Source organism: Taudactylus pleione, unplaced genomic scaffold (genome assembly GCF_031769625.1).
Source record: "Taudactylus pleione unplaced genomic scaffold, aTauple2 ptg000738l, whole genome shotgun sequence".
Lineage (NCBI taxonomy): Eukaryota > Metazoa > Chordata > Amphibia > Anura > Myobatrachidae > Taudactylus > Taudactylus pleione.
Window position 1 is genome coordinate 246,406 of NW_028285140.1, and position 26,572 is coordinate 272,977.

Genomic DNA, 26,572 nt, shown 5'->3' on the forward strand with positions numbered 1-26,572 from the left:
TCAATTACGCGCTTTATAATTACATACAAAATACAACTCCCATAATAAGAATAAGGGGAAAGAAGCTCTGGGCACTGGGACCGGTAAAGGTAATATGGGAGCAGATAGATGAGAGATTCTTTGCCACAAACCAGTCCTTCCTCCTGCCCTATGGTGTTTACTGACGGACGCAGAGACTCGTACTTACAGTATAGGGGTCTATAACGTATCTGAGGCTGACGCGTTTCTCCGAGTTTATAGTGTTCCTCAGTATGTGTGTAACAGTGATAGCAGGAGGAGGAGATCATCTTATTAGTCATAAGTAAGAAATCTTTATAGAAAGAAAAGTATGATAAGAAACATGAAGAACAGACGGGAGAAAGTGGAGAATGAGACACAAGTGGCGCGTTTTCCCTGCACACCTCCCAATTATTATCCATTCTATTGTGATGGCTGGGTGAATACAATGTAATATCAGTATTATCACACATGGGGTATACGTTACTTTCTGGGTCCCATCTGGCCACTTGAGGTTCTTCAAAAAAGATCACGTCATTAGGAATTTTAAGAGAGACCGCAACCGGGGGAGGGCTCAGACCTTCCATGTCCTTCTCTTGGTGCGATACCCCCAGACTGGTGCTGAGTGACGGCTCTGGGGTGTAGGGGTATTTCTGCAGACCACCTGCCACTAGCTGCAGAGAGATTACATTCAGCAAACATGTATTACCTGCACACAATGAGGTTCCACAGCTAAGATCTACCCTCAGCCGCTGATTGCAAATCCTCTATCAAATTGTGTCTTAAGTGGGGATAGGATTTACTGACATGGTAACACATTTATTACATCTACTAGAAATGTCCTTTTGTAGCCCAGCGCCCTCCGTGTGATTTTAAATATAATTAAATAAAATATATTTTTTCCAGACCCTTTATTTTAAATTTGGATCACCATTGTTATAAGCTGCCACACTGATCTACAGATGCACACATGAAAGCGTTATGGGAATTATTAGATTAATTAGCAGGGCAGCCCCGTCTCACCTGCACCATGGTCCAGCCGATCACCTGCTTACACTGCGGCGGCAACACCAGAACATCAAAGTAATAGACTCCGCCCAAACTGGAGAACTGACGCAGATCCACAATGTCATCCTCTAGGATGTCCCCTGGGTGGTCCTCGATTGGCAAAGGGGGCGGTGAGTCACCTACGGAATCATTTGTATTTATGTTACCAAACAATATGCCCAAATGTGCAAAACAGGGAACTCATGAGTGATAATGTACACGCCGCTATGTAACATTCACACCAGCTAATTTAAAAAGGGGATTTTGATTTTTTTTTTTAAGACCAGTGACCAATCCCCCAAATTAGCTGGACAACAGGACTCAAACTTCAAATATGGCTGAGATATTTATCTGCAAAGATTATGGGCCTGATTCAGAGCCGGTCGCTATTTGCGGTCGTTCGTTCAAAAAAAGGTGTGGCTATTCAAATGAACCGTTCGCTCTTTGCGGTCTGTTGACGCCTCTATGTCTGAACGAGCAAACAAAACTTGCATTTGTAATTTTGAAAAACACGCCCCCTGGCCGCTCGCATCCTACGTCATGTCCGCTATTTATTAGATTAATCGAGTACATCGACCAGCGTATGAACTGCTCGCTATTCTTGTGGCTGGTGTTTGCTACCACAAATTTGCGAGCAGTTCTGAGTTAAAAAAAAACAAATGATGTGGTCAATGACGCTGATGGATTAATTATGCACACCCTTAAAACGCCCGTTTTGACCTTTAAGCACGCCTGCGTTCTGATTTCCACTCCCCGTTTTCAAGCACCTTCCCTGTTACCACCCACATACGCCTCATTCTGTCACTCAAATTATCAGGCATTCGCTATTTAGCGAACAAACGATTTTCGGCCGCACTGACTGGTTCGCGCATGCGTATAACGATCCGTACGCATGCGCAGTTGGGCAAACATCGCTCGGAGCAAACGAGCGGCCGCTTAAAAGTGGCTCTGAATCAGGCCCTATATTCTCAGACCTTACAAGGATAATCCTCTTATTTTACTATATATTTTTAAATGCATTAATTGTAAATGTTATCTCGTTTAGTAATAAAACAAAAGGGATTTGTCAGACTTTAATTCATACCTATAATTGATGATTTAATATGGTGTGCTTCTTTATGGTGGAAATAAAGCACATACTGCTTCTGTTTATAACATACTTACTAGTCAAAATCACGCTGGTCTTTACCAAATGCGTCTTACAGCAAAGCAGACCCTTGGCAGGTTCATTGCTGATACTGTTATCCCTTAATAATAAACTGAGGTATAAATGCTCTTCTGCCACCATAATGCAGCAAAATAGTATCACTGAATTACCAAACATGTATCACCTGCAAGAATACAACCCAGATCCCGTCAATAGTATGGTTGAGAGTGCACAGTTGTTCTGTAACCCAGGTCTAATGCTGCGTATCCACTAGCCGATAGTGGAACAATAGTATGATTACAACATTGTAATCGTACAGTCATTCCTCTTCCCCTGCAGTGCCTACACTGAGCGATATGTCAGTGAGTGCAGGCGCCCTCCCTCATCCCCGAACATGGTCAATCTGTCGTTATCGGCAGATTAACCAGCATGTTCAGGCGATGTTTGATGTTGAAAATGACTAGCGGGAGCGCCAGGGGCATCTTAAGAGAGGAGGGGGCCCGTGTGCTTTCCCCGCGCCCGGCCCCCTCATCTCTCCCCGGCGGCCGGTAGCCAAGTGACACGGCTGGCTGGCCAACGCAGAAACAGTAGACGCTGGGCACTAGTGTGCCCAGAGTCTACTGCGCATGCGGAGAACATCGGAAAAATGGGCGCTGCGGCCATTTTTAGGTGTTCTGTGCATCGCTGACACCCGACGCATTGAGTTTTGGATAATATGGGTGCAGGGTGTGCGGTGTGGGCCCGGGGGTCCCTCACACCCTGCACCCATTATAGATACGCCCCTGGGGAGCGCGCATCACTGGTCGTTTTCGACAGTTTCATGCCCGATTCATGCACGATTAATGAGCGATTGAATGATAACGATATCGTTATTGTTCAATCGTTCATTTTAATCGGCAAGTGGATACACGGCTTAACAATCAGATCTCAGCTTTGCCAGGTCCTGTAGTAATTACAGCTTATTAATGAATATGTTGTACAGCACATTTCTGCTGCTAACGTTATTACTAAGTATTGCTGCCAGCTGGGTCAGTTTTAGATATAATTGGCCACAAATGCTGATTCACTTAATAGTTTATTACAATAAACGAACCTTCTGTTGTGTCCCCAGGGTGACTCTCTGTCTCCTTATTGGCTGTATTAGTGGACCTCTCCTGGGGCTCATTAACGCTGCGCGCATCGTCCCTGGATGACAGGGAGCTGAAGACGCTCTGGAACAGACAAGGCAATCTCAGAGGGGCACAAGTCACTGAATGTTTATGTTCTTATAGACTAAGAACCAGATCAGCAAAGCTGCTGCTCAGTGGCTCCCAGTATGTGTGGACCCTAGAACCAAGCAGGTACACATAGATAATCACATGTTGTCACCCGTGGCCTCAGCACAGCTTCATGTACAAGGAGGGGTGGGGGATATTATATACTAGGGAACAAATACAGTTCTCATCTTTCTTTGGTTCTCAAAATAGTTCCTTCATAAATTCATTTCAATGACTTCTGTGATCTGAGAAAACCCAACATACATAAAAGAAATTCATAGAATCTAGAACATGGTGCAGCTGATTCCCAGACCAGCAACTTCAGTGCATGGAACACGTTTAAAACCAATTTGATGAAGGGTCCGACCAGTGACGTTACTGCCAGAGAAGCACTGCTGCTTCCGCTTAACTGTACGATGCTGCACCATAGCATGTTTTCTGGAAGATACAATGCGGACATATAGCTGGGTTGTTGTTTCTATCATTCTCAGTTAATGTTTAGGACATCAGTCATTTTGCACATTTGCATGTAGTGGGAGTGGCCATGTTGTCCTTGTGCCTTATTCAGCAGCGGCTGAACGTTCAGAATTGGCTGAACGTAGATTCTCGATAGTCGGGATTCTTCGAGTACGCAGGACCCGTTCTGCGCATATGTAGAACGGGATGTAGTTAATAGAACGGCGGACGCGATGCCGCCGGTCTACATCCCGACTCCTCCTGTCCGACAAGGGATTTAAGATAGGCGTTGAAATGCCGACGCCTATCTTAGTCCCAATGCCGGAACACCGACCCCCGCCATCCCGATCGTCCTCGGACGGGTAAGTATAACACTTAGCCCGGGGATGGGGGGGGTTAGGTTTAGGGACCCCTGGGGGAACTTAGGGTCAGACCTTCCTCCCCCCCCGGGGAAGGTTAGCGTTAGGCTACGGGAAGGGGGGGTTAGGGTTAGGCACTAAAAGGGGAGCTTAGGGTTAGGCACCCCCCCTGGGAAGGTTAGGTTCAGGGTGCGGGGTTAGGTTTAGGCACCCCTGGGGGGAGGTTAGGGTTAGGCACCCCTAAAGGAGGGTTAGGAAGGGGGGGGAGAAGGGGGGGGGGAGAGGGGGGGTTAGGTTACTTACCTTTAGCTGACAGGATTTCGACCCGCCGACCTGCCGCTGTTGGCATTTGATCCGGCGGCTACATACCGATTCCTTGTAGAACAGGTCTTTGTGATCGGAAGCAGAGCGGCAGCAGACTGCTGCGGTTTGGGGACAGTGACGGCCTCCGTTTTCCAAAATGGAGGTGTCTCGCCGCTGTTGTGGGGGGGAAGGGAAGAGTCCAGGATCTTGTTGGCAGACAGAGATTTCCTGGTCTCTTTTGGACATCTGTGACTGCCGGCCTGCGTGACCCCATGGTTACTCGGTCGGCCGAGGATCACGCAGATGATCTAATGCTGCGTCCGTGGACACAGCTCATATCATTAATGCATGCAGGAAGCGTGATGCCTCCTGCTCCGTATTAGCAAGGACGGACTTGGAAAGCTGCTAGTGTGCCGCTGTGCAATTCTGTCCAGTGCTGAATCATGCCCTTGGCCCATATCATTTATGATTGCCAGCACCGGTTTAGCCTATTACACCCATAAATAATTTGATTTGGTCCTAGACCGCCAAGCCCCCGCAGCACCGGGAACCACAGCATCACCGCAAAGTTCTACATAAATAGCTGGCTTTATCCAGGGTTTATCGTGAACTGTGCGCCGGTCCTCGTTATTGTCCTGTATGACAACTGAAGGCTTATATAAATATAACTCTATATCCTGATATCCCACCTACTTTTCTCTCCTCTATCGTCACCATGGCACTCTCCGCTGGCTTCTCCTCTTCCTCCGCTGGCTTCTCCTCTTCCTCTGCTGTGTTCCAGTCCTCAGCGCTGCTCTCTAGGACGATGGTGTCGGCAGTTTTGGTTTCCTGGGCCTGCCTGTCATGTAGCAGGAACGTGGGGCTTTGGCAGGACAGGTGGTCGTAGACTGTGTGAAGGATGCGGACAGCGATGCTGCTCAGGGCCAGCGGTTTCGGCAAATCGAAAGAAATGGCTTCCTCCTCAAAGGCAAAGCCTTTAAATCTGAGGAAAAGCGGGAACAATCACTGCGTTACAATCTGTGTGGGGTTTGTATGTTCTCCTCAAATTCTTGTTGGTTCCTCCCACAGTTCTTAAGACATTCTGAAAAAATAAATGGCTGCTGACAAATTGGATTCTAAGTGTTTGGAGCCCACTTATTTTTGCAATGTGATCTGGGCACGATATTAGTGCCCATGATGGCATTGCAGGATGCAATCGTATCGGCCAAATGTATTAGCGAGCAGCCGCAGGGACAAGGGTTCTGAAAGGAAAGCGACCTGTGCATGTGCAGCCTACAGACCACTCATGTGCCACAACCACTGCCGGGGGAGGGTTCCTATGGAGGCTGCAGTATAACTGTATGTGTGAGTCTACAATATGACTGTGTATCTGTGGTTCTTGTGTGTGGCTCTGGCCCCGTATGCAAGTCTGACCTCCATACCTGGGGTTCTTGTGTGCGGTTCAGGCTCCATGTGCGAGTCTGACCTCCATACCTGGGGTTCTTGTGTGCGGTTCAGGCTCCATGTGTGAGTCTGACCTCCATACCTGGGGTTCTTGTGTGCGGCTCAGGCTCCAATTGCGAGTCTGACCTCCATACCTGGGGTTCTTGTGTGCGGCTCAGATCCTGTGTGCGAGTCTGACCTCCATACCTGGGGTTCTTGTGTGCAAGTCTGACCTCCATACCTGGGGTTCTTGTGTGCTGCTCAGGCCCCGTGTGCGAGTCTGACCTCCATACCTGGGGTTCTTGTGTGCAAGTCTGACCTCCATATCTGGGGTTGTTGTGTGCGGCTCAGGCCCCGTGTGCGAGTCTGACCTCCATACCTGTGGTTCTTGTGTGCGGCTCAGGCCCCATGTGCGAGTCTGACCTCCATACCTGGGGTTCTTGTGTGCGGCTCAGGCCCCATGTGCGAGTCTGACCTCCATACCTGGGGTTCTTGTGTGCGGCTCAGGCCCCATGTGCGAGTCTGACCTCCATACCTGGGGTTCTTGTGTACGGCTCAGGCCCTATGTGCGTGTCTGACTGCCATAACTGGGGTTCTAGTGTGCGGCTCAGGCCCCATGTGTGAGTCTGACCTCCATACCTGGGGTTCTTGTGTGCGGCTCAGGCCCCATGTGCGAGTCTGACCTCCATACCTGGGGTTCTTGTGTGCGGCTCAGGCCCCATGTGCGAGTCTGACCTCCATACCTGGGGTTCTTGTGTACGGCTCAGGCCCTATGTGCGTGTCTGACTGCCATAACTGGGGTTCTAGTGTGCGGCTCAGGCCCCATGTGTGAGTCTGACCTCCATACCTGGGGTTCTTGTGTGCGGCTCAGGCCCCATGTGCGAGTCTGACCTCCATACCTGGGGTTCTTGTGTGCGGCTCAAGCCCCATGTGCGAGTCTGACCTCCATACCTGGGGTTCTTGTGTGCGGCTCAGGCCCCGTGTGCGAGTCTGATCTCCATACCTGGGGTTCTTGTGTGCGGCACACACCCCGTGTGCGAGTCTGACCTCCATACCTGGGGTTCTTGTTGAGATTGGCCCAGATGCAAAGTGTGACATTCTTATCTTTGATGATTTTCTGCATATTCCCAGTGTCAATGTCAGACAGCGCCGCTGCGTTCTGAAATGCATATATATATATATATATATATTATATATATATAGATGAATAAACATATTCAAGTGGGAAGGGCAATAGCATAGGTGTTATGCCAAAGAACAGATGCACAATCTTCACAATATAGATTCAAAACATGGACAGTACAATAAGGGCCGACTCATATATCTTCTTAGGGTTCAGTAATGCTTCGGAAAAGCGTCCATCACACAGACCTCCCTCCACGGCGTGTCACCGCACTTTGTAGGGATGTATATACAGGAATGTAATGTTTGTTGTCTATCCTGAAGAAGCTCCCCCCGGGGACAGACACAGACACATAGTGAGCTGTTAGAATGAATACTAAGAGTGCTTCCAATACATACAATATAAAAAGAGAGTCGGAATCTTATGAGTGCAGATGGTGGTAAAACGCGTTCCCCCTCCGATGGGAATCTCACACTGACCGCAGACCAGAGGCGTGAATCTACATTACAGAGATGAAGCACCATCATTAAGTCCTATTATCCCGAACTAGCATCCAATAGGACAAAATATTAATTGCTTTCAGGAGCGCTGAGAAATCCGTCGGGAAGTGTAGCTACAGGGGAATGTAACTACAGGGGAATGCAACTACAGGGGAATGCAACTACAGGGGAATGCAACTACAGGGGAATGCAACTACAGGGGAATGCAACTACAGGGGAATGCAACTACAGGGGAATGCAACTACAGGGGAATGCAACTACAGGGGAATGTAACTACAGGGGAAAGTAACTACAGGGGAAAGTAACTACAGGGAAATGTAACTACAGGGAAATGTAACTACAGGGAAATGTAACTACAGGGGAATGTAACTACAGGGGAATGTAACTACAGGGGAATGTAACTACAGGGGAATGTAACTACAGGGAAATGTAGCTACAGGGAAATGTAGCTACAGGGAAATGTAGCTACAGGGGAATGTAGCTACAGGGAAATGTAACTACAGGGAAATGTAGCTACAGGGGAATGTAGCTACAGGGAAATGTAACTACAGGGGAATGTAACTACAGGGGAATGTAACTACAGGGGAATGTAACTACGAGGAAAGTAACTACAGGGAAATGTAACTACAGGGGAATGTAGCTACAAGGGAATGTAACTACAGGGGAATGCAACTACAGGGGAATGTAACTACAGGGGAATGTAACTACAGGGAAATGTAGCTACAGGGGAATGTAGCTACAGGGGAATGTAACTACAGGGAAATGTAACTTCAGGGAAATGTAACTACAGGGAATGTAGCTACAGGGGAAGGTAACTACAGGGGAAGGTAACTACAGGGGAAGGTAACTACAGGGGAATGTAGCTACAGGGGAATGTAGCTACGCCCTATCATGTGGTATTTAAATAAACTATGTTCTGTTAAAAGGCAGTGCCACGGGGCAAAGGGGGTTGTTACGTCTCCCCGCCAAGCCTAGGCCCCCAGAGAAGACCAGGCATGGGTACTTTGTATCTATCCCACTCTCTGCGCCCTGATTGAATTAGAAACAATCTTTCACATTAGTCTAAACTCTATATACAGTAATTTCTTCCATATTAACTTATAAATCATAGAACGGTCATGATACATTTGGTATGAAGCCATATTCGGTTTGTACTTTAAGGGTCACTTTTCCTCTGGGACAGGGCGCTTGTGTTGCCATAGAATTGGTATGGACCGTTTGGCTGTACCTCTACCTACAACCCCAGTGTCTCTGCCACCACCACCAATGCCACACAGAAAACAAAAGGCCCTGTAATCTGTGGCCAGTGGTCATTCCCTCTATTGGAGGAGCACAGGATCATTCATACCTTCAGGAGATGCTCGGTGGCCTCGTCGAACTTGTGTTGGAGAAGCGTCTGCAGCTGGCGGACAGTCTGCGTATAATGTTCCCCCTCGTTCTCCGGCAGCTCCTCGGGCGGGGTGGAAATGAGGAGAGACTCCAGTTCTTCAATCAGCTGAAAAAAACACAATAAATATGCATTAACCATCGTTTACCACTTGTAGAGGGTGAGCTGATTACTCTGCCCATATGTGAGTTACGCTGAATTCTTCTAAATACAGAACGACTCCTGAGCTGCTTATGGTGACAGCTATTGCGGTTGATGGGTCTATTAAAAGCATCGTTATCTCTTTATTTTGCTCCAGCCAGATTGCAGAGGCTCTTGGTTGGTTGTATAATCCAGTTACATAGCAATGTTGGCCTCGAGTCAGTGTGATGTGTGAGCGAGTGTAGAAGGAGAACATAAGTAACTCTTTATGTGGGCTATATAGAGGGAATGTAATGGAGTATGATAGCTTATGGAGGTTATGTGGGTGGCTCCAGGATGTGATAAGCTGCCAGAAGAGGTGAGTATTTAGGGAACGCTGTAAGGTTTGGAGACTAGAGGAAAGTCTTACTGTGAGTGGGATGACATTCCACAGAGTGAGTGCAGCCCAATATATGTCTTGTAACCGTGACTGGGCGCAGGTAGTGAGTATGGATGAAAGACGCAGATATTGCGCAGAGCGGAGGGGGCGAGTTGGGAGATATAGAGGAGATGTATGTTGGTGTAATGGGGCTGATGGGCTTGTATGTTAGTAGAAGTAATACTGTATATATTGGATGCAGTAAAATACAGGCAACCAGTGCAGGGACTGGCACAGCGGATCCTCAGGAGAAGCAGATTGTAGGGGTGGAAATCTGGAAAGGAACCAATTGCTATAGCTATGCAGGAGATAATGAGGGCCTGAATAGGAGCGTATGCAGTGCCCTGTGTGAGATATGGGCGTATACTGGATAAGTATCTCAGATGTATGTGAAAAGATTTAGGAATACTGAATGTCAAACAAAACACCTAGGCATCGGGTGGGGGCTTCATTGTCATGAGAATGGGAGGGAGAGAGTGGAAGGGAAAGAAGGAAAGAGTGGGAGTGTGAGAGTGGGATGGTGAGAGGATGTGAGAGTGGGGGAATGAGAGTGTGAGAGTGGGAAGATGAGAGGATGTGAGAGTGGGAAGGTGAGAAGATGTGAGTGGGGGAATGAGAGTGTGAGAGTGGGAAGGTGAGAGGATGTGAGAGTGGGGGAATGAGAGTGTGAGAGTGGGAAGGTGAGAGGATGTGATAGTGGGAAGGTGAGAGGATGTAAGAGTGGGGGAATGAGAGTGTGAGAGTGGGAAGGTGAGAGGATGTGAGAGTGGGAAGGTGAGAGGATGTAAGAGTGGGGGAATGAGAGTGTGAGAGTGGGAAGGTGAGAGGATGTAAGAGTGGGAAGGTGAGAGGATGTGAGAGTCCGGGAATGAGAGTGTGAGAGTGGGAAGGTGAGAGGAGGTGAGAGTGGGGGAATGAGAGTGTGAGAGTGGGAAGGTGAGAGGATGTGAGAGTGGGAAGGTGAGAGGATGTGAGAGTGGGAAGGTGAGAGGATGTGAGAGTGGGATGGTGAGAGGATGTAAGAGTGGGGGAATGAGAGTGTGAGAGTGGGATGGTGAGAGGATGTGAGAGTGGGATGGTGAGAGGATGTAAGAGTGGGATGGTGAGAGGATGTAAGAGTGGGGGAATGAGAGTGTGAGAGTGGGATGGTGAGAGGATGTGAGAGTGGGGGAATGAGAGTGTGAGAGTGGGAAGGTGAGAGGATGTGAGAGTGGGATGGTGAGAGGATGTGAGAGTGGGGGAATGAGAGTGTGAGAGTGGGAAGGTGAGAGGATGTGAGAGTGGGGGAATGAGAGTGTGAGAGTGGGAAGGTGAGAGGATGTGAGAGTGGGAAGGTGAGAGGATGTAAGAGTGGGGGAATGAGAGAGTGAGAGTGGGATGGTGAGAGGATGTGAGAGTGGGATGGTGAGAGGAAGTAAGAGTGGGGGAATGAGAGTGTGAGAGTGTGAGAGTGGGATGGTGAGAGGATGTGAGAGTGGGAAGGTGAGAGGATGTGAGAGTGGGGGAATGAGAGTGTGAGAGTGGGAAGGTGAGAGGATGTGATAGTGGGAAGGTGAGAGGATGTAAGAGTGGGGGAATGAGAGTGTGAGAGTGGGAAGGTGAGAGGATCTGAGAGTGGGAAGGTGAGAGGATGTAAGAGTGGGGGAATGAGAGTGGGAAGGTGAGAGGATGTAAAAGTGGGAAGGTGAGAGGATGTAAGAGTGGGGGAATGAGAGTGTGAGAGTGGGATGGTGAGAGGATGTGAGAGTGGGAAGGTGAGAGGATGTGAGAGTGTGAGAGTGGGAAGGTGAGATGATGTGATAGTGGGAAGGTGAGAGGATGTAAGAGTGGGGGAATGAGAGTGTGAGAGTGGGAAGGTGAGAGGATGTGAGAGTGGGAAGGTGAGAGGATGTAAGAGTGGGGGAATGAGAGTGTGAGAGTGGGAAGCTGAGAGGGTGTAAGAGTGGGAAGGTGAGAGGATGTGAGAGTGGGGGAATGAGAGTGTGAGAGTGGGAAGGTGAGAGGATGTGAGAGTGGGGGAATGAGAGTGTGAGAGTGGGAAGGTGAGAGGATGTGAGAGTGGGAAGGTGAGAGGATGTGAGAGTGGGGGAATGAGAGTGTGAGAGTGGGAAGGTGAGAGGATGTGAGAGTGGGATGGTGAGAGGATGTAAGAGTGGGGGAATGAGAGTGTGAGAGTGGGATGGTGAGAGGATGTGAGAGTGGGAAGGTGAGAGGATGTGAGAGTGGGGGAATGAGAGTGTGAGAGTGGGAAGGTGAGAGGATGTGAGAGTGGGGGAATGAGAGTGTGAGAGTGGGAAGGTGAGAGGATGTGAGAGTGGGAAGGTGAGAGGATGTAAGAGTGGGGGAATGAGAGAGTGAGAGTGGGATGGTGAGAGGATGTGAGAGTGGGATGGTGAGAGGAAGTAAGAGTGGGGGAATGAGAGTGTGAGAGTGTGAGAGTGGGATGGTGAGAGGATGTGAGAGTGGGAAGGTGAGAGGATGTGAGAGTGGGGGAATGAGAGTGTGAGAGTGGGAAGGTGAGAGGATGTGATAGTGGGAAGGTGAGAGGATGTAAGAGTGGGGGAATGAGAGTGTGAGAGTGGGAAGGTGAGAGGATCTGAGAGTGGGAAGGTGAGAGGATGTAAGAGTGGGGGAATGAGAGTGGGAAGGTGAGAGGATGTAAAAGTGGGAAGGTGAGAGGATGTAAGAGTGGGGGAATGAGAGTGTGAGAGTGGGATGGTGAGAGGATGTGAGAGTGGGAAGGTGAGAGGATGTGAGAGTGTGAGAGTGGGAAGGTGAGATGATGTGATAGTGGGAAGGTGAGAGGATGTAAGAGTGGGGGAATGAGAGTGTGAGAGTGGGAAGGTGAGAGGATGTGAGAGTGGGAAGGTGAGAGGATGTAAGAGTGGGGGAATGAGAGTGTGAGAGTGGGAAGCTGAGAGGGTGTAAGAGTGGGAAGGTGAGAGGATGTGAGAGTGGGGGAATGAGAGTGTGAGAGTGGGAAGGTGAGAGGATGTGAGAGTGGGGGAATGAGAGTGTGAGAGTGGGAAGGTGAGAGGATGTGAGAGTGGGAAGGTGAGAGGATGTGAGAGTGGGGGAATGAGAGTGTGAGAGTGGGAAGGTGAGAGGATGTGAGAGTGGGATGGTGAGAGGATGTAAGAGTGGGGGAATGAGAGTGTGAGAGTGGGATGGTGAGAGGATGTGAGAGTGGGAAGGTGAGAGGATGTGAGAGTGGGGGAATGAGAGTGTGAGAGTGGGAAGGTGAGAGGATGTGAGAGTGGGGGAATGAGAGTGTGAGAGTGGGAAGGTGAGGGGATGTGATAGTGGGAAGGTGAGAGGATGTAAGAGTGGGGGAATGAGAGTGTGAGAGTGGGAAGGTGAGAGGATGTAAGAGAGGGGGAATGAGAGTGTGAGAGTGGGAAGGTGAGAGGATGTAAGAGTGGGAAGGTGAGAGGATGTGAGAGTGGGGGAATGAGAGTGTGAGAGTGGGAAGGTGAGAGGAGGTGAGAGTGGGGGAATGAGAGTGTGAGAGTGGGAAGGTGAGAGGATGTGAGAGTGGGAAGGTGAGAGGATGTGAGAGTGGGATGGTGAGAGGATGTGAGAGTGGGATGGTGAGAGGATGTAAGAGTGGGGGAATGAGAGTGTGAGAGTGGGATGGTGAGAGGATGTGAGAGTGGGGGAATGAGAGTGTGAGAGTGGGAAGGTGAGAGGATGTGAGAGTGGGATGGTGAGAGGATGTGAGAGTGGGGGAATGAGAGTGTGAGAGTGGGAAGGTGAGAGGAAGTGAGAGTGGGGGAATGAGAGTGTGAGAGTGGGAAGGTGAGAGGATGTGAGAGTGGGAAGGTGAGAGGATGTGAGAGTGGGAAGGTGAGAGGATGTGAGAGTGGGAAGGTGAGAGGATGTGAGAGTGGGATGGTGAGAGGATGTAAGAGTGGGGGAATGAGAGTGTGAGAGTGGGATGGTGAGAGGATGTGAGAGTGGGATGGTGAGAGGAAGTAAGAGTGGGGAAATGAGAGTGTGAGAGTGGGATGGTGAGAGGATGTGAGAGTGGGAAGGTGAGAGGATGTGACAGTGGGGGAATGAGAGTGTGAGAGTGGGAAGGTGAGAGGATGTGATAGTGGGAAGGTGAGAGGATGTAAGAGTGGGGGAATGAGAGTGTGAGAGTGGGAAGGTGAGAGGATGTGAGAGTGGGAAGGTGAGAGGATGTAAGAGTGGAGGAATGAGAGTGGGAAGGTGAGAGGATGTAAGAGTGGGAAGGTGAGAGGATGTAAGAGTGGGGGAATGAGAGTGTGAGAGTGGGATGGTGAGAGGATGTGAGAGTGGGAAGGTGAGAGGATGTGAGAGTGGGGGAATGAGAGTGTGAGAGTGGGAAGGTGAGATGATGTGATAGTGGGAAGGTGAGAGGATGTAAGAGTGGGGGAATGAGAGTGTGAGAGTGGGAAGGTGAGAGGATGTGAGAGTGGGAAGGTGAGAGGATGTAAGAGTGGGGGAATGAGAGTGTGAGAGTGGGAAGCTGAGAGGGTGTAAGAGTGGGAAGGTGAGAGGATGTGAGAGTGGGGGAATGAGAGTGTGAGAGTGGGAAGGTGAGAGGATGTGAGAGTGGGGGAATGAGAGTGTGAGAGTGGGAAGGTGAGAGGATGTGAGAGTGGGAAGGTGAGAGGATGTGAGAGTGGGGGAATGAGAGTGTGAGAGTGGGAAGGTGAGAGGATGTGAGAGTGGGATGGTGAGAGGATGTAAGAGCGGGGGAATGAGAGTGTGAGAGTGGGATGGTGAGAGGATGTGAGAGTGGGAAGGTGAGAGGATGTGAGAGTGGGGGAATGAGAGTGTGAGAGTGGGAAGGTGAGAGGATGTGAGAGTGGGAAGGTGAGAGGATGTGAGAGAGGGGGAATGAGAGTGTGAGAGTGGAAAGGTGAGAGGATGTGAGAGTGGGGGAATGAGAGTGTGAGAGTGGGAAGGTGAGAGGATGTGATAGTGGGAAGGTGAGAGGATGTGAGAGTGGGGGAATGAGAGTGTGAGAGTGGGAAGGTGAGAGGATGTGATAGTGGGAAGGTGAGAGGATGTGAGAGTGGGGGAATGAGAGTGTGAGAGTGGGAAGGTGAGAGGATGTGAGAGTGGGAAGGTGAGAGGATGTGAGAGTGGGGGAATGAGAGTGTGAGAGTGGGAAGGTGAGAGGATGTGAGAGTGGGGGAATGAGAGTGTGAGAGTGGGAAGGTGAGAGGATGTGATAGTGGGAAGGTGAGAAGATGTGAGAGTGGGGGAATGAGAGTGTGAGAGTGGGAAGGTGAGAGGATGTGAGAGTGGGATGGTGAGAGGATGTGAGAGTGGGGGAATGAGAGTGTGAGAGTGGGAAGGTGAGAGGATGTGAGAGTGGGGGAATGAGAGTGTGAGAGTGGGAAGGTGAGAGGATGTGAGAGTGGGAAGGTGAGAGGATGTGAGAGTGGGAAGGTGAGAGGATGTGAGAGTGGGAAGGTGAGAGGATGTGAGAGTGGGATGGTGAGAGGATGTAAGAGTGGGGGAATGAGAGTGTGAGAGTGGGATGGTGAGAGGATGTGAGAGTGGGATGGTGAGAGGATGTAAGAGTGGGGGAATGAGAGTGTGAGAGTGGGATGGTGAGAGGATGTGAGAGTGGGAAGGTGATAGGATGTGAGAGTGGGGGAATGAGAGTGTGAGAGTGGGAAGCTGAGAGGATGTGAGAGTGGGAAGGTGAGAGGATGTGAGAGTGGGAAGGTGATAGGATGTGAGAGTGGGGGAATGAGAGTGTGAGAGTGGGAAGCTGAGAGGATGTGAGAGTGGGAAGGTGAGAGGATGTAAGAGTGGGGGAATGAGAGTGGGAAGGTGAGAGGATGTAAGAGTGGGAAGGTGACAGGATGTAAGAGTGGGGGAATGAGAGTGTGAGAGTGGGAAGGTGAGAGGATGTGAGAGTGGGATGGTGAGAGGATGTAAGAGTGGGGGAATGAGAGTGTGAGAGTGGGATGGTGAGAGGATGTGAGAGTGGGATGGTGAGAGGAAGTAAGAGTGGGGAAATGAGAGTGTGAGAGTGGATGGTGAGAGGATGTGAGAGTGGGAAGGTGAGAGGATGTGACAGTGGGGGAATGAGAGTGTGGAGTGGAAGGTGAGAGGATGTGATAGTGGGAAGGGTGAGAGGATGTAAGAGTGGGGGAATGAGAGTGTGAGAGTGGGAAGGTGAGAGGATGTGAGAGTGGGAAGGTGAGAGGATGTAAGAGTGGAGGATTGTGAGTGGGAAGGTGAGAGGATGTAAGAGTGGGAAGGTGAGAGGATGTAAGAGGGGGAATGAGAGTGTGAGTGTGGGATGGTGAGAGGATGTGAGAGTGGGAAGGTGAGAGGATGTGAGAGTGGGGGATGTGAGTGTGAGAGTGGGAAGGTGAGATGATGTGATAGTGGGAAGGTGAGAGGATGTAAGAGTGGGGGATGAGAGTGTGAGAGTGGGAAGGTGAGTGGATGTGAGGGTGGGAAGGTGAGAGGATGTAAGAGTGGGGGAATGAGAGTGTGAGAGTGGGAAGGTGAGAGGGTGTAAGAGTGGGAAGGTGTGAGGATGTGAGGTGGGGGAATGAGAGTGTGAGAGTGGGGAAGGTGAGAGGATGTGAGAGTTGGGGGAATGGAGTGTGTGAGTGTGGGAAGGTGAGAGGATGTGAGAGTGGGAAGGTGAGAGGATGTGAGAGTGGGGGAATGAGAGTGTGAGAGTGGGAAGGTGAGAGGATGTGAGAGTGGGATGGTGAGAGGATGTAAGAGCGGGGGGAATGAGAGTGTGAGACGTGGGATGGTGAGAGGATGTGAGAGTGGGAAGGTGAGAGGATGTGAGAGTGGGGGAATGAGAGTGTGAGAGTGGGAAGGTGAGAGGATGTGAGAGTGGGAAGGTGAGAGGATGTGAGAGAGGGGGAATGAGAGTGTGAGAGTGGAAAGGTGAGAGGATGTGAGAGTGGGAAGGTGAGAGGATGTGAGAGTGGGGGGAATGAGAGTGTGAGAGTGGGAAGGTGAGAGGATGTGATAGTGGGAAGGTGAGAGGATGTGAGAGTGGGGGAATGAGAGTGTGAGAGTGGGAAGGTGAGAGGATGTGATAGTGGGATGGTGAGAGGATGTGAGAGTGGGGGAATGAGGGTGGGTGGTGAGAGTGGGAAGGTGAGAGGATGTGAGAGTGGGAAGGTGAGAGGATGTGAGAGTGGGGGAATGAGAGTGTGAGAGTGGGAAGGTGTGAGGATGTGAGAGTGGGGGAATGAGAGTGTGAGAGTGGGAAGGTGAGAGGATGTGATAGTGGGAAGGTGAGAAGATGTGAGAGTGGGGGAATGAGAGTGTGAGAGTGGGAAGGTGAGAGGATGTGAGAGTGGGATGGTGAGAGGATGTGAGAGTGGGGGAATGAGAGTGTGAGAGTGGGAAGGTGAGAGGATGTGAGAGTGGGGGAATGAGAGTGTGAGAGTGGGAAGGTGAGAGGATGTGAGAGTGGGAAGGTGAGAGGATGTGAGAGTGGGAAGGTGAGAGGATGTGAGAGTGGGAAGGTGAGAGGATGTGAGAGTGGGATGGTGAGAGGATGTAAGAGTGGGGGGAATGAGAGTGTGAGAGTGGGATGGTGAGAGGATGTGAGAGTGGGATGGTGAGAGGATGTAAGAGTGGGGGAATGAGAGTGTGAGAGTGTGAGAGTGGGATGGTGAGAGGATGTGAGAGTGGGAAGGTGATAGGATGTGAGAGTGGGGGAATGAGAGTGTGAGAGTGGGAAGCTGAGAGGATGTGAGAGTGGGAAGGTGAGAGGATGTAAGAGTGGGGGAATGAGAGTGGGAAGGTGAGAGGATGTAAGAGTGGGAAGGTGACAGGATGTAAGAGTGGGGGAATGAGAGTGTGAGAGTGGGAAGGTGAGAGGATGTGAGAGTGGGAAGGTGAGAGGATGTAAGAGTGGGGGAATGAGAGTGTGAGAGTGGGAAGGTGAGAGGGTGTAAGAGTGGGAAGGTGAGAGGATGTGAGAGTGGGGGAATGAGAGTGTGAGAGTGGGAAGGTGAGAGGATGTGAGAGTGGGGGAATGAGAGTGTGAGAGTGGGAAGGTGAGAGGATGTGAGAGTGGGAAGGTGAGAGGATGTGAGAGTGGGGGAATGAGAGTGTGAGAGTGGGAAGGTGAGAGGATGTGAGAGTGGGATGGTGAGAGGATGTAAGAGTGGGGGAATGAGAGTGTGAGAGTGGGATGGTGAGAGGATGTGAGAGTGGGAAGGTGAGAGGATGTGAGAGTGGGGGAATGAGAGTGTGAGAGTGGGAAGGTGAGAGGATGTGAGAGTGGGAAGGTGAGAGGATGTGAGAGTGGGGGAATGAGAGTGTGAGAGTGGGAAGGTGAGAGGATGTGAGAGTGGGGGAATGAGAGGGTGAGAGTGGGAAGGTGAGAGGATGTGAGAGTGGGAAGGTGAGAGGATGTGAGAGTGGGATGGTGAGAGGATGTAAGAGTGGGGGAATGAGAGTGTGAGAGTGGGATGGTGAGAGGATGTGAGAGTGGGATGGTGAGAGGATGTAAGAGTGGGGGAATGAGAGTGTGAGAGTGTGAGAGTGGGATGGTGAGAGGATGTGAGAGTGGGAAGGTGAGAGGATGTGAGAGTGGGGGAATGAGAGTGTGAGAGTGGGAAGGTGAGAGGATGTGATAGTGGGAAGGTGAGAGGATGTAAGAGTGGGGGAATGAGAGTGTGAGAGTGGGAAGGTGAGAGGTTGTGAGAGTGGGAAGGTGAGAGGATGTAGAGTGGGGGAATGAGAGTGGGAAGGTGAGAGGATGTAAGAGTGGGAAGGTGAGAGGATGTAAGAGTGGGGGAATGAGAGTGTGAGAGTGGGAAGGTGAGAGGATGTGAGAGTGGGAAGGTGAGAGGATGTAAGAGTGGGGGAATGAGAGTGTGAGAGTGGGAAGGTGAGAGGGTGTAAGAGTGGGAAGGTGAGAGGATGTGAGAGTGGGGGAATGAGAGTGTGAGAGTGGGAAGGTGAGAGGATGTGAGAGTGGGGGAATGAGAGTGTGAGAGTGGGAAGGTGAGAGGATGCGAGAGTGGGAAGGTGAGAGGATGTGATAGTGGGGGAATGAGAGTGTGAGAGTGGGAAGGTGAGAGGATGTGAGAGTGGGATGGTGAGAGGATGTAAGAGTGGGGGAATGAGAGTGTGAGAGTGGGATGGTGAGAGGATGTGAGAGTGGGAAGGTGAGAGGATGTGAGAGTGGGGGAATGAGAGTGTGAGAGTGGGAAGGTGAGAGGATGTGAGAGTGGGAAGGTGAGAGGATGTGAGAGTGGGGGAATGAGAGTGTGAGAGTGGGAAGGTGAGAGGATGTGAGAGTGGGAAGGTGAGAGGATGTGAGAGTGGGGGAATGAGAGTGTGAGAGTGGGAAGGTGAGAGGATGTGATAGTGGGAAGGTGAGAGGATGTGAGAGTGGGGGAATGAGAGTGTGAGAGTGGGAAGGTGAGAGGATGTGAGAGTGGGAAGGTGAGAGGATGTGAGAGTGGGGGAATGAGAGTGTGAGAGTGGGAAGGTGAGAGGATGTGAGAGTGGGGGAATGAGAGTGTGAGAGTGGGAAGGTGAGAGGATGTGATAGTGGGAAGGTGAGAGGATGTGAGAGTGGGGGAATGAGAGTGTGAGAGTGGGAAGATGAGAGGATGTGAGAGTGGGGGAATGAGAGTGTGAGAGTGGGAAGGTGAGAGGATGTGATAGTGGGAAGGTGAGAGGATGTGAGAGTGGGGGAATGAGAGTGTGAGAGTGGGAAGGTGAGAGGATGTAAGAGTGGGAAGGTGAGAGGATGTAAGAGTGGGGGAATGAGAGTGTGAGAGTGTGATGGTGAGAGGATGTAAGAGTGGGGGAATGAGAGTGGAATGGTGAGAGGATGTGAGAGTGGGAAGGTGAGAGGATGTGAGAGTGGGGGAATGAGAGTGTGAGAGTGGGAAGGTGAGAGGATGTGAGAGTGGGAAGGTGAGAGGATGTGAGAGTGGGAAGGTGAGAGGATGTGAGAGTGGGGGAATGAGAGTGTGAGAGTGGGAAGGTGAGAGGATGTGAGAGTGGGAAGGTGAGAGGATGTGAGAGTGGGAAGGTGAGAGGATGTGAGAGTGGGGGAATGAGAGTGTGAGAGTGGGAAGGTGAGAGGATGTGAAAGTGGGAAGGTGAGAGGATGTGAGAGTGGGGGAATGAGAGTGTGAGAGTGGGAAGGTGAGAGGATGTGAGAGTGGGGGAATGAGAGTGTGAGAGTGGGAAGGTGAGAGGATGTGATAGTGGGAAGGTGAGAGGGTGTGAGAGTGGGGGAATGAGAGTGGGATGGTGAGAGGATGTGAGAGTGGGAAGGTGAGAGGATGTGAGAGTGGGATGGTGAGAGGATGTGAGAGTGGGGGAACGAGAGTGTGAGAGTGGGATGGTGAGAGGATGTGAGAGTGGGGGAATGAGAGTGGGAAGGTGAGAGGATGTGAAAGTGGAGGAAGAAGATTGAAAGTGTGAGAGTGGGGAGTGAAGGGTAAGGGTGAGCGTGCATGCGTTTGAAAAGCGGGAGGGTGAAAGTGGAACGTTGAGCATAGGGGGCGAAGTGGAAGGGTGAGAGTGGGGGTGATGTGTAAGGGTGAGAGTGGGAGTGTGAGAGGGAAAAAGTGGGAGAGAGAGAGTTGGGGAATGAGATTGAAAGTGCGAGAGAGGGACGGTGAGAGTGGGGGTGGTGAAGTGTAAGGATGAGGGTAACAGGGTGAGAGTGGGCCGAAGGGTGAGAGTGGGAGGGTGAGACTAAGAGGATGACAGTGGGGAGGGGTGAAAGTAGGAGGAAGAGAGTGGGAGGGTGACAGTGGGAGTGTGAGATAGGCAGGGTGAAAATGGAACGGTGAGAGTGGGGAGTGAAGTGTAAGGGTGAGCGTGCAAGGGTGAGAGTGGGCCGGTGGGTGAGATGGGAGGATGAGAGTGGAAGAGTGTGAGTGGGAGGGTGAGAGGGAGAAAGTGGGAGGGAGAGAGTGGAAGGATGTGACAGTGGGAAGGTGAAAGTGGGGGAATGAGATTGAAAGTGTGAGAGAGGGATGGTGAGAGTGGTGGTTGAAGGAGGGAGTGGGAGAAAGAGAGGGTAAAAGTGGAACGGTGAGAGTGGGGGGTGAAGTGTAAGGGTGAGCGTGGAGTGGGGTGGGGTGAAAGTGGGAGGGTGAACACTCACACTTAGGACCAGGCTGCTCTTGTTGAGTATGGACTGAAAGTCCTCATTGTCCTCCTCACTCCATAGACTCATGAACGTGTTGATCTCCTGAGGTATTGTGGGATCTGGGCTTCCGTTACACAGCATGTAACGATCCCACTATGAAAAAATAAAAGCCGAGATTAATAATAATAATAATAATAATAATATAATTACACAGTATATCAATCACCTCCGAGGTGCAGTATCTCTCACATGTGTACGGTATATCAGTCACCCCCGAGGTACAGTATCTCTCTCACATGTGTACAGTATATCAGTCACCCCCGAGGTACAGGATCTCTCTCACATGTGTACAGTATATCAGTCACCCCCGAGGTACAGTATCTCTCTCACATGTGTACAGTATATCAGTCACCCCCGAGGTACAGTATCTCTCTCACATGTGTACAGTATATCAGTCACCCCCGAGGTACAGTATCTCTCTCACATGTGTACAGTATATCAGTCACCCCCGAGGTACAGTATCTCTCTCACATGTGTACAGTATATCAGTCACCCCCGAGGTACAGGATCTCTCACATGTGTACGGTATATCAGTCACCCCCGAGGTACAGTATCTCTCTCACATGTGTACAGTATATCAGTCACCCCCGAGGTACAGGATCTCTCACATGTGTACGGTATATCAGTCACCCCCGAGGTACAGTATCTCTCACACATGTGTACGGTATATCAGTCACCCCCGAGGTACAGTATCTCTCTCACATGTGTACGGTATATCAGTCACCCCCGAGGTACAGTATCTCTCTCACATGTGTACAGTATATCAGTCACCCCCGAGGTACAGTATCTCTCTCACATGTGTACAGTATATCAGTCACCCCCGAGGTACAGTATCTCTCTCACATGTGTACAGTATATCAGTCACCCCCGAGGTACAGTATCTCTCACATGTGTACAGTATATCAGTCACCCTCGAGGTACAGGATCTCTCACATTTGTACAGTATATCAGTCACCCCCGAGGTACAGTATCTCTCTCACATGTGTACAGTATATCAGTCACCCCCGAGGTACAGTATCTCTCTCACATGTGTACAGTATATCAGTCACCCCCGAGGTACAGTATCTCTCACATGTGTACAGTATATCAGTCACCCCCGAGGTACAGTATCTCTCTCACATGTGTACAGTATATCAGTCACCCCCGAGGTACAGTATCTCTCTCACATGTGTACAGTATATCAGTCACCCCCGAGGTACAGTATCTCTCTCTCATGTGTACAGTATATCAGTCACCCCGAGGTACAGTATCTCTCTCTCATGTGTACAGTATATCAGTCACCCCCGAGGTACAGGATCTCTCACATGTGTACAGTATATCAGTCACCCCGAGGTACAGTATCTCTCTCACATGTGTACAGTATATCAGTCACCCCCGAGGTACAGGATCTCTCTCACATGTGTACAGTATATCAGTCACCCCCGAGGTACAGTATCTCTCACATGTGTACAGTATATCAGTCACCCCCGAGGTACAGGATTTCTCACATGTGTACAGTATATCAGTCACCCCCGAGGTACAGGATCTCTCACATGTGTACAGTATATCAGTCACCCCCGAGGTACAGGATCTCTCACATGTGTACAATATATCAGTCACCCCCGAGGTACAGGATCTCTCACATGTGTAGAGTATATCAGTCACCCCCGAGGTACAGGATCTCTCACATGTGTACAGAATATCAGTCACCCCCGAGGTACAGGATCTCTCACATGTGTACAGTATATCAGTCACCCCCGAGGTACAGGATCTCTCACATGTGTACGGTATATCAGTCACCCCCGAGGTACAGGATCTCTCACACGTGTACAGTACATCAGTCACCCCCGAGGTACAGGATCTCTCACACGTGTACAGTACATCAGTCACCCCCGAGGTACAGTATCTCTCACACGTGTACAGTATATCCGTCACCCCCGAGGTACAGGATCTCTCACACGTGTACAGTATATCAGTCACCCCCGAGGTACAGGATCTCTCACATGTGTACAGAATATCAGTCACCCCCGAGGTACAGGATCTCTCACATGTGTACAGTACATCAGTCACCCCCGAGGTACAGGATCTCTCACATGTGTACAGTACATCAGTCACCCCCGAGGTACAGGATCTCTCACATGTGTACAGTATATCAGTCACCCCCGAGGTACAGGATCTCTCACATGTGTACAGTATATCAGTCACCCCCGAGGTACAGGATCTCTCACATGTGTACAGTATATCAGTCAGCCCCCGAGGTACAGGATCTCTCACATGTGTACAGTATATCAGTCAGCCCCGAGGTACAGGATCTCTCACATGTGTACAGTATATCAGTCAGCCCCGAGGTACAGTATCTCTCACATGTGTACAGTACATCAGTCACCCCCGAGGTACAGTATCTCTCACATGTGTACAGTACATCAGTCACCCCCGAGGTACAGTATCTCTCACATGTGTACAGTACATCAGTCACCCCCGAGGTACAGTATCTCTCTCACATGTGTACAGTATATCAGTCATCCCCGAGGTACAGTATCTCTCTCACATGTGTACAGTATATCAGTCACCCCCGAGGTACAGTATCTCTCTCACATGTGTACAGTATATCAGTCACCCCCGAGGTACAGTATCTCTCACATGTGTACAGTACATCAGTCACCCCCGAGGTACAGGATCTCTCTCACATGTGTACAGTATATCAGTCACCCCCGAGGTACAGAATCTCTCACATGTGTACAGTATATCAGTCACCCCCGAGGTACAGTATCTCTCACATGTGTACAGTATATCAGTCAGCCCCGAGGTACAGGATCTCTCACATGTGTACAGTATATCAGTCAGCCCCGAGGTACAGTATCTCTCACATGTGTACAGTACATCAGTCACCCCCGAGGTACAGGATCTCTCACATGTGTACAGTATATCAGTCACCCCCGAGGTACAGTATCTCTCACATGTGTACAGTATATCAGTCACCCCCGAGGTACAGGATCTCTCACATGTGTACAGTATATCAGTCACCCCCGAGGTACAGTATCTCTCACACATGTGTACGGTATATCAGTCACCCCCGAGGTACAGGATCTCTCACATGTGTACAGTATATCAGTCAGCCCCGAGGTACAGTATCTCTCACATGTGTACAGTATATCAGTCAGCCCCGAGGTACAGGATCTCTCACATGTGTACAGTATATCAGTCAGCCCCGAGGTACAGGATCTCTCACATGTGTACAGTACATCAGTCACCCCCGAGGTACAGGATCTCTCACATGTGTACAGTATATCAGTCACCCCCGAGGTACAGTATCTCTCACATGTGTACAGTATATCAGTCACCCCCGAGGTACAGGATCTCTCACATGTGTACAGTATATCAGTCACCCCCGAGGTACAGGATCTCTCACATGTGTACAGTATATCAGTCAGCCCCGAGGTACAGTATCTCTCACATGTGTACAGTACATCAGTCATCCCCGAGGTACAGTATCTCTCACATGTGTACAGTACATCAGTCACCCCCGAGGTACAGTATCTCTCTCACATGTGTACAGTATATCAGTCACCCCCGAGGTACAGTATCTCTCACATGTGTACAGTACATCAGTCACCCCCGAGGTACAGGATCTCTCTCACATGTGTACAGTATATCAGTCACCCCCGAGGTACAGTATCTCTCACATGTGTACAGTATATCAGTCACCCCCGAGGTACAGGATCTCTCACATGTGTACAGTATATCAGTCACCCCCGAGGTACAGGATCTCTCACATGTGTACAGTATATCAGTCACCCCCGAGGTACAGGATCTCTCACATGTGTACAGTATATCAGTCACCCCCGAGGTACAGGATCTCTCTCACATGTGTACAGTATATCAGTCACCCCCGAGGTACAGGATCTCTCACATGTGTACAGTATATCAGTCACCCCCGAGGTACAGGATCTCTCACATGTGTACAGTATATCAGTCACCCCCGAGGTACAGGATCTCTCTCACATGTGTACAGTATATCAGTCACCCCCGAGGTACAGTATCTCTCTCACATGTGTACAGTATATCAGTCACCCCCGAGGTACAGTATCTCTCACATGTGTACAGTATATCAGTCACCCCCGAGGTACAGGATCTCTCACATGTGTACAGTATATCAGTCACCCCCGAGGTACAGTATCTCTCACATGTGTACAGTATATCAGTCACCCCCGAGGTACAGGATCTCTCACAAGCAGAACTTGTCACTGGTTTCTACATACTAGTCATGAGAATGAGCAGTAGGGTAACACTCAATAACTAAATGAGGTGATTTTATTATAGTGGACGGCACGGATGGTGTAATGGTTAGTATTACTGCCTCACAGCACTGAGGTCGTGGGTTCAATTCCCATTATGGCCCTACCTGTGTGGAGTTTGTATATTCTCCCTGTACTTGCGTGGGTTTCTTTCCTCCCACACTCCAAAAATATACTGGTAGGTTAATTGGCTCCTAACAAAAATGAACCCTAGTGTGTGTATGTGTGTGTATATGTGATAGGGAACATAGAGTGTAAGCTCCACTGGGCAGGGACTGATGTGAATGGCCAAATATTCTCTGTAAAGCGCTGCGGAATATGTGTGCTCTATATAAATAACTGGTAATAAATAAATAAATAAATATAGCTAGTTGCAAACCTACACGATGCTATGTCTCCCCCTGCTGGCGACTAAGATAAACTATATGCAGGCCTTCTCTCTTCAGTAGTCCGTCATTTAGCACAGTAAGATGCGATTGGCAGATACATACGAAATATATTCTAATGATTTCTATAGCGTATGTGCAGATACAGATCATTATCATTAGTGGTCACCCATAAGAAGCCTCTGTGAGGTAACTACAGACCTTGGCTTGTACTCGCAGGTCTCTCTTCCAGCGAGCTGCGGCCTCCAGCTTCTCATCGATCAGCAGTCGGTGTTCTCCAAGTTCCTCCTCTCTGTGCTCTAGTTGCTGTTAGAAGAGGGATTTGGTTATGTGGCTGCTTCTTCCGCTCAGGTCAGATGTCACGTTCTGTAACTCTCTATTCCTCGGAATCGGAAGATGCCGCATGGAATGCCTCCATTTCTGCTCCGCGGAATAAAGATATCGCTAGCGTGTCCCGTGATCTCAGAGCAGCGCTAACCATTTCATCATTAATAATGTGTAAGGGATCGCAGTTGCAGGCTGAGGAACACCCCCCAAAAATGGTTGTGCTATGGCTGCGTTTGAGTCGCTACACCCCCGATACCGCCCACAAATGGTCCCTGACTGTCAATCAGTTTGTGAATAAACCCTCTCTGCGACCGCCATTGCAAGACCATTGCGGCACACGTGCAGTGCGACTCAGTAGAAAAGAACATTGGCCATTTGCGGAAACATGGTCGTTGGCCCATCTCTGAATCAGGCCCTTGTTAATAAAACACCATAGACTGATACAGACTATTACCACAGCCAGAATGTATAGCGCTCAGTACGGGTCTGACCTTCGCCTTCAGACGTTCTGTCTCCTCTCTTTCCAGGCGCTCATTTTCCAAACGCACGGCCTCAATTTGCTGGGCAAGGAGCTGGGCTTCCTCTAGAATACAGAGCTCATGTAACAAGAGGTCAGATTAGGGGATCATAAGCCTCAACCTACAACTACATGTGCCAGAGGGGAATCTCCGCAAGATTCAGGGGAAAGTGTCACCTGATATCACAGGAGGTTACAGTATTAGGAAATATAGGATACATTATGATACATAAATAACACAGAAGGTACAGTGTTATGTATTTACAGACATAAACAGGTTACTGTATTATAAAATATAGAATATATCATGATACATATATTATATAATGATACATGATATATCATGATACATAT

General features: G+C 49.9%; 1 protein-coding gene across 1 annotated transcript in view; it reads right to left on the minus strand.

The window, feature by feature from the left end:
- DNAI7 (dynein axonemal intermediate chain 7) overlaps positions 1–26,572 on the minus strand; it is a 44,156-nt gene that overhangs the window by 14,353 nt on the left and 3,231 nt on the right. The window contains exons 3-11 of the mRNA XM_088457098.1: positions 26,193–26,284; positions 25,576–25,680; positions 20,670–20,807; positions 8,959–9,105; positions 7,043–7,146; positions 5,259–5,547; positions 3,285–3,402; positions 1,021–1,184; positions 485–671 (exon numbers count right to left, since the gene is read on the minus strand). Coding sequence (XP_088313224.1) covers positions 485–671; positions 1,021–1,184; positions 3,285–3,402; positions 5,259–5,547; positions 7,043–7,146; positions 8,959–9,105; positions 20,670–20,807; positions 25,576–25,680; positions 26,193–26,284 — 1,344 coding nt within the window. The remainder of the gene's footprint in view (positions 1–484; positions 672–1,020; positions 1,185–3,284; positions 3,403–5,258; positions 5,548–7,042; positions 7,147–8,958; positions 9,106–20,669; positions 20,808–25,575; positions 25,681–26,192; positions 26,285–26,572) is intronic.